General features: G+C 37.8%; 1 protein-coding gene across 4 annotated transcripts in view; it reads left to right on the top strand.

Moving 5' to 3' along the window:
• LOC130245899 (protein mono-ADP-ribosyltransferase PARP6) overlaps positions 1-6,757 on the top strand; it is a 56,349-nt gene extending 49,592 nt beyond the window's left edge. The window contains exons 21-24 of one of the 4 annotated variants that reach the window (XM_056478691.1): positions 1,668-1,747; positions 1,955-2,018; positions 2,359-2,443; positions 5,883-6,757. In XM_056478691.1, the coding sequence (XP_056334666.1) occupies positions 1,668-1,747; positions 1,955-2,018; positions 2,359-2,443; positions 5,883-5,985 (332 nt within the window). In that variant the 3' untranslated portion in view covers positions 5,986-6,757. Of the gene's footprint in view, positions 1-1,667; positions 1,748-1,954; positions 2,019-2,358; positions 2,444-5,882 lie in introns of those variants that run through there. The other 3 variants (XM_056478690.1, XM_056478692.1, XM_056478693.1) reach the window with 3 other exon arrangements.
• The last annotated feature ends 1,751 nt before the right edge of the window (positions 6,758-8,508 follow it).

The raw sequence follows: 8,508 nt of genomic DNA, 5'->3' as shown, positions 1-8,508 counted from the left end.
CATTTGTTTCGTGCAGCGGATGCCCTTCCAGCCACAACCCATCTCTGGGAAACATCCATACACACTCATACACTATGGACAATTTAGTCTTCCCAATTCACCTGTACCCCATGTCTTTGGACTGTAGGGGAAACCCACTCGAACGCAGGGAGAACATGCAAACTCCACACAGAAACGCCAACTGACCTAGCCGAGGCTCAAACCAGCGACCTTCTTGCTGTGAGGCGACAGCACTACCCACTGCGCCACTGCATCGCCATGTTAGACATCTTTTAAAAACAAAAATGCTTTCTGGGAAGCCAGTGTAAACTCCTGTTTGTTGTATGTTTCTTTAATTTAAGGTGCTGTATGTCAGTTTTCAACTCCTCTAAGGGATGAAACACCATCACATGTCTACAGATATTCAGAAACATGCTCAGTGAACACTCTTGTTTATCTGAAAAACAATGCTGAAGTCAGATATTCTGCTTTGAAAATGTGTGTTAGGAACAGCTGTCTTTGTTTTGGCCTCTTTAACCCGCCCAATGCCAGTTTAGCCAATTATATTTCAGCACCCGGGGTTGCCAGATGGTGGAAAACAGCGTATTTCATTCATTCAGTCAGGAAATCTCTCAAAGCATGTGTCTGTGACTGAAATGTGACCTCTGGTGGACAGTAGCAGACTCTGAAATGAGATCCAGATTCAGAGTTACACATGAGGTGGTTATTAATTAGCAAATAATATAAATATTACGAGTGTAAACATTAGGTGAGCAGGTTACATTGTAGCCCCGTGTCCTAACAACACACTACGTGACGAGATACACAGTGATAAATTTTGCTGTTTGCACCAGACGAAACATGACATAAATGTAAATACAGCCATTCAGAAGCAGAGAATAGTGCACTCACTGCACTCCAGCGAAATGGTGAGCTTTATAATCTAATTAATACATATTAAAGCTCTTTAACTTTATTAAATGTAAATGCTGGATCACTGATATGTGTTGGTTTTGAGTGTAAAGTTCTGAAGTTCAGTTTCAGACAGTTTATTTTATTCTCCAGATCTGAGCTGAACTATCTGCTGCTGCTTTCAGTAGTACGGCAATAAATGTCATGTAAAATGGCATTCAGACTCACATTATTAGCATTTAACACTGAATAAAGCACATGAGCTGTACCTGAGCCGTTTCTGAAATGTATGTATTGTTAGGACAAAAACTAATTTTAATATGGAAAATATCCCTTCTATCGTGTGCTGTTGCTTTTATTTGCAACACGACTTAAATCAGCCTTAAGGCTCAACCTGAGCTTGCGTGTTTTGAACCAGGCGTGCAATACCTAGTTTAACCACTGGGTGTCAAACTTACACACTGCACCGTTAAAGCTAGAAATGATTTAATAATATTTCCATGAAATCTAATGCAATGCTATTTAAGTGTTTATTTGATTATTATTATATTCTGTTTTTTTATTTCTAACTAAATTTGATTTGTTATAATGTTTATTTTTATCAGCAATTAAAATGTTTTGATGTTTATTGTGTTTGATATTTTGGATTTTTTCCTTTATTTTATGTTTAGTTTTTAAACTGAAAGTGTAGCATCACCTCTTTTAGGAACAGGGATGTGTGTGAGAGCAGCAGTGGACTTATTTGTGTGTGTGTGTGTGTGTGTGTGTATGTTCAGGAATGGGGAAGGGTCAGCATCGTATGCCCACTAAAGATGAACTGGTCCAGCGGTATAACCGAATGAACACCATGCCACAGGTAACACAGTGACGTGTGTGCGTGTGTGTGTGTGTGTGTGTGTGTGTGTGTGTGTGTGTGTGTGTGATTGTTGTTTGTGGATGTGAGTTTGTCTGCTGTTGTAAATCTACAAATGGATGAACTCAGAGCATGTTTGTTTTTGCTTCTTTAATAAGTGTGCGTGTGTGTGTGTGTGTGTGTTTGTGTGTGTGTGTGTGTGTTCAACAGAGTCGGCCGATTCAGTCACGTTTCCTCCAGAGCAGGAATTTAAACTGCATTGCTCTCTGTGAAGGTAAAACAGCTCAGATTCACTGATCTCACACACACACGCACACACACACACACACACACACACACACACACACACACACACACACACACGCACGCACGTTCAAAAATGTTTCCTTGATTAAGAAATGAAAAACTGTAATTAATAAATTTACCACTTTTGACTTGAGTCTTGCTTGTGTGTGCGTGTGTATACGTGTATGTGTGTGTGTGTCTGTGTCTGTGTTTATGCGTGGGTGTGTGTGTGTGTGTTTATGTGTGTGTGTTTATGTATATGTGTATGTGTGTGTCTGTGTTTATGCGTGCGTGTGTGTGTGTGTGTGTGTGTGTGTGTGTGTTCACAGTAATCACATCCAAAGACCTGCAGAAACATGGGAACATCTGGGTGTGTCCGGTGTCTGACCACGTCTGCACGCGCTTCTTCTTCGTGTGAGTAAATAGACAGATACATATGCTCATTCTATAGCTCAAAAGTGGCTGATAAATGTGATTGAAATCGCATATATATATATATAAATCATATGAATAAATATTGCACAGTCATAAAAAATACATTTGAAAACACAAAAAATATGTTTTTATTAAATACATATATATACAGTTGAAGTCAGAATTATTAGCCCCCCTTTAAATTATAATTTTTTTAAATATTCTCCAAATTATGTTGAACAGATTTAGGAATTTTCACAGTATTTCCTCTAATATTTTTTCTTCTGGAGAAAGTCTTATTTGTTTTATTTCGGCTAGAATAAAAGCAGTTTTACATTTTTTATGAACCATTTTAAGGTCAATATTATTAGCCCCTTTAAGCTATATTAGTTTTGGATTGTCTCCAGAACAAACCACTGTTATATAATGACTTGCCTAATTACCTTAACTTTAACCTAATTACCCTAGTTAAGCCTTTAAATGTCACTTTAAGCTGTATAGAAGTGTCTTGAAGAATATCTAGTCTAATATTATTTACTGTCATCATGACAAAGAGAAATAAATCAGTTATTAGAGATGAGTTATTAAAACTATTATGATTAGAAATGTGTTGAAGAAATCTGCTCTCTGTTAAACAGAAATTGGGGAAAAAATAAACAGGGGGATAACAATTCTGACTTCAACTATATATATATATATATATATATATATATATATATATATACATACACACTTATTATATATATATATATATATATATATATATATATATATATATATATATATATATATATATATATATATATATATAATTTTATATACTTTTATTATAAGAACATAATAATGTATTTATTAATGTATTAATTTATTCATTTGTATATTGATATGATCAAAATCACACCATCATAGTTTTCTAATAAACCCTTGTACAGTGCGTACAGAAAGTATTGATAGCGCTTCACTTTTCCCACATTGTTTTGTTTCAGCCTTATTCCAAAATGAGTTAAATTCATTGATTTCCTCAACATTCTACACACTATCCCCCATAATGACTATGTGAAGAAAGAGTTTTTGAAATTGTTGCAAATGTATTAAAAATAAAATCTGTAAAATCACATGTACATCGGTATTCACAACCTTTGCTCAATACTTTGTTGATGCACCTTTGGAAGCGATTACAGCCTTGAGTCTTTCTGAATATGATGCCACAAGCTCAGCACACCTGTCTTTGGGAATGTTTGCCCATTCCTCTTTGCAGTACCTCCCAAGCTTGGTCATGTTGAATGTAGAAGCGATGGTGTATAGCCGTTTTCAGATCTCTCCAGAGATATTCAATAGGATTTAGGTTTGGGCTCTGGCTTGGCCACTCAAGGACATTCACAGAGTTGTTGTGAAACACTCTATTGATATTTTGGCGGTGTGCTTTGGGTCATTGTCCTGCTAGAAGATGAACCGTCGCCCCAGTCTGATGTCAAGAGCACTCTGAAGCAGGTTTTCATTCAGGATGTCTCTGTACATCGCTGCATTCATCTTTCCCTCTATCCTGACTAGTCTTCCAGTTCCTGCTGCTGAACAACATCCCCACAGCATGATGCTGCCACCACCATGCTTCACTGTAGGGATGGTGTTAGCCTGGTGATGAGCGCTGCCTGCTTTTCTCCTAATGTAACGCCTGGCGTTCACTCCAAAGAGTTCAGTTTGAGTCTCATCAGAGCAGAGAGTTTAGTTTCTGATGGTCTGAGAGTCCTTCAGATGCATTTTGGCAGATTTCAGGCGGGGAGTGTCTTCAGTCTGGCCACTCTACCATACAGGCCTGATTGGTGGATTGCTGCACAGATGGTTGTCCTTCTGTAAGGTTCTCCTCTCTCCACAGAAGAACGCTGGAGTTCAGACAGAGTGACCATCAGGTTATTGATCACCTCCCTGACTAAGGCCCTTCTCCCTCGATCACTCAGCTTAGATGGCCGGCCAGCTCCAGGAAGAGTCCTGGTGGTTCAAACATCTTCCACTTACGGATGATGGAGGCTGCTGTGCTCATTGGAACTTCCAGAGCAGCAGAAGTTTCTCTGTAACCTTCCCCAGCTTTGAGACAATCCTGTCTCGGAGGTCTCCAGACAATTCCTTTGTCTTCATGCTTGGTTTGTGCTTTGACATGCACTGTCAACCCTGGGCCCTTATATAGACAGGTGTATGCCTTTTCAGATCACGTCCAATCAACTGAATTGATCACAGGTGAACTTTAATGAAGCTGCTGAAACGTCTCAAGACTGATGAGTGGGAACAGAATGTACCTGAGCTCAGTTTAGAGCTTCATGCCAAAGGCTGAATACTGATGTACATGTGATTTTACAGCTGCTTTATTGTAAATAAATGTACATCAATTCCAAAAACTCTTTTTCACATTGTCATTATGGGGGATTGTGTGTAGAATGTTGAGGAAATCAATGAATTAATCCATTTAGGAATAAGGCTGTAACACAAACAAATGCGGGAAAAGTGAAGCGCTATCAATACTTTACGGATTAGCATTGTATATATGTAAATCAGGCTTTATTTTCAGAAGATGTATTCTTATCATGTTAGAATTCAATTAAATAAAAAAAAACATATTGTCCTTTTCCAAAGGGGTTAGAAAATCAAGGCTCACACACAACAATACAAATACAACAAACAAAAATATACAAGCAAAAATACATTCAGAAATACATATTTCATTAAAAAAACAAAAGAAAAACAACAGCAGAGGGTGTAAACCTCCTCTAATTCTTGACCTTTTTTGACTTTATACCACATTGATCTTTTTCTGATTTCTTATGTATTTGAAATGATGTTTGGCCATCTTTGATGAATTTGTTTTTGGCATGTTTGTTCAAGGCAAACCTTGATATTAAGAAAGCCAATACAATTATTATTATATTATTATAGTAATATATATATAATATATATATATTATATATAATAATTATATTATTATATCTCGAGGGCGGTCAGGTGGGAGATGCTGAAAGTACAATATAAATACTTAATTAGGCAAGCTATTGGACCACAGTGGCTGGTTTTTCGGCGTGTTAAGCTGCGGTCACACTAGAGTTTGATAATGCAAAATTCTGTTGTGCGGCACTGCGAATAGGGGCGGGATTAAACTAGATCATTAGACATTAATAAAAGCAAACGATTGGTCCATATTTTAAATTTCTGTCCAGAAAGGTCACGTTTTGATCCTCGATTTGTCTCACGCAGTCAAGTGATGCGATTTCAAGCTTGGTGAACGAGACTTGAAGAGCCTGCGTTTCCGGTCTGACGCATTCGTGTGTGTATGAATGGAAGTCTATGGGGTGAAAAGTGCAGTGTGATCACAGCTTTACTTGAAAGGCAACATTGGGTGTCTAGAAAGCCAATAACATTATTATTTATTATCCTTATCCTTATGATGTCTCAGGTACGAGGACGGTCAGGTTGGAGATGCTAATATTAACACACAGGAGCCCAAAATCCAGAAGGAGATCATGCGTGTGATCGGCACTCAGATCTACTCCAGCTGAAGCTTTTCTGGACACTGAACTGACCAGTGGAGGAGTCTGAACACTTTCCTATGGGATGTGGTGTGCTATTGGGAGCAAAACTACAAGAACTGTGCTTTTTATAAGGAGTAAGCCCCGCCCATAGCCCCTCCCACAAATCAGATGTCAGTCAAAAGCAGACCAGCGCCTGATTGGAGGAGATGGTCAGCCAATGAACTCACTCAAATGCGAATTCTTCTTTCCTTTGAAGCTTATTTTTCAGTTCAGCTCACTTGAGATATCTGTAAAGGTGAAAACAAGCAGTGTTTATTATGGGTTTTCTGTCTCCGGGTAGTAAATGATGTGCGTTCTTATTGTGTTTGTACACCACCTTATCTTTTCTCTCCTACACTGCTTCTTTTCTGACTGATGACATGTATTATTAATAACCCAGATGTGTTAATCTCTAAGTTTCCTGCTGAAATCAATTTCCTGACTTTTGTTCTGTGTGTGATTTATGGCAGAGTTGAAGACGGATGAGAGAAATGTTTATACTGTTGTCTGTCGATGGTGCTCGTGTCGCCACTGATGTCAGATCAGCTGGAAGAATTAAATAAAGGGATAATTCAGTAAAATGTTAACATGTCATCATTTAATCACCCTTTAAATGTTCCAAACAGGTTTGAGGTTGAACACAAAAGAAGATGTTTTGAGAAATGTAGCTGTACACTCTCAGAAATAAAGGTTCGCAAGCTGTCACTGGGGTGGTACCTTTTTAAAAGGCACACATTTGTACTTGAGGGGTCCATATTGGTACCTCAAAAGTATATATTAGTACCTAAACGTTTTAAGGAACACCTTCGTACTTTTCTGGTACTAATATGTACCTTTAGGTTATTAATGTGGACCTTTTAGGACCTTTATTTCTGAGAGTGTACATAACCTGTAACCATTCATTCAATTATTCATTTTCCTTCGGTTTAATCGCTACAGCGGAATGAACCGCCAACTATTCCAGCATGTTTTACACAGCGGATGCCCTTCCAACTGCAACCCAGTACTGGGAAACACCCATACACACTCATTCACACACACACACACACACACACACACACACACACACACACACACACACACACACACTCATACACTACGGCCAATTTAGTTTATCAATTCCCCTATAGCGCATGTGTTTGGACTGTGGGGGAAACTGGAGTACCCGGAGGAAACCCACACCAACACAGGGAGAACATGCAAACTCCACACAGAACCAGCGACCTTCTTGCTTTGAGGCCACAGTGCTAACCATTGAGCCAGCATGCCACCCCATTGACATCTACACTCTAAAAAACATTGGGTTGTTTATTTAACCCAATGGTTGAGTTAAAAATATTTGGTGCTTTGTTGGGTTATTTTAAACTTTATTGGGTTATATATTTAATAACTCAAGCAGTTGGGTTACAATTTTTGAATTTCAACAGTCAACTGATTTAACTGACACAGAACGGCTGTATTATTATGCGTACGGGATGTTGTTTTTAGTGCTAACCACTGAGCCACCGTGCTGCCTCCTGTAACCATTGACTTCCAGTATTTGTTTTTCCTACTGTGAAAGTCAGTGGTTACCGGATTTGAACATTCTTCAAAATATCTTATTTTTGTGTTCAGCAGAATGAAAAATCTCCTAAAGGTTTGGAATCACTTAAGGGAGAGTAAATAGTGAGTAAATATTAGTTTTTGGGTGAACTACCCCTTTAAACTTGAGGAAAAGGGAACACATTTTAGTTTTATATTCACTAGCAGTCAAACATCTGGATATTCATGGGTAAAACATAGTTTTTAAGACAATTATTGACCCTCCTGCACTCTAAAAATGACTTTTGCTGCTTGTTCAAACTGCTTATTAAATATGAGTTGAACCAACATTGAATTCTTAAGTGTTGTTTGGGACAACTTAATTGTTCTATATTAATCTACTTAAAATTTTAATTTTAATTTTAATTTAACATTTAAGTTTATTTAATCAATTTGTGTTGTGAAAACATGAATGAATTGTGTGGAATTCTGTATTTTTATACAGATTTAACAAATTTAAGTGGATTGAACGTAAAAAAATTAAGTTGTCCCAATGAAACCTCAATAACTGTGTCATTTCAGCTGATTTTAAATAAGTAGTGTGAACAAGCAACAACAAAAATGAGTGTAAATTGTAATTATTGTTTTAATATTTCCCATGTGCTGTTTATATAGAGAGTACAGTGCACATTTTAGGACATCCTCAGACCTCAGTCACAAATGACAAGGCGTCATGCCTCTAAAATAACTTCAGTCACAAAACAAAACGCCATCATTCCTGAAAAGCTTCAGGTGTCTGGAAAAACAAAGTCAGGTATCAGGTCTCGTACAATTTGGCATCGGGCGAAACAGACTCAGATTAAAAGGTATCAGACAAAAAGACATCAGGCAAAACGGATGCCTAATTGTATGAGACTTGATACCTGACTGTGTTTTTCCTGAGACCTGAAGCCTTGAGGAATGCTGCCTGAAATGATGAGGCAAGACGCG

This window comes from Danio aesculapii, chromosome 18, assembly GCF_903798145.1.
Source record: "Danio aesculapii chromosome 18, fDanAes4.1, whole genome shotgun sequence".
NCBI classification, from domain to species: domain Eukaryota; kingdom Metazoa; phylum Chordata; class Actinopteri; order Cypriniformes; family Danionidae; genus Danio; species Danio aesculapii.
This window is presented reverse-complemented; position numbering and strand designations above follow the sequence as displayed.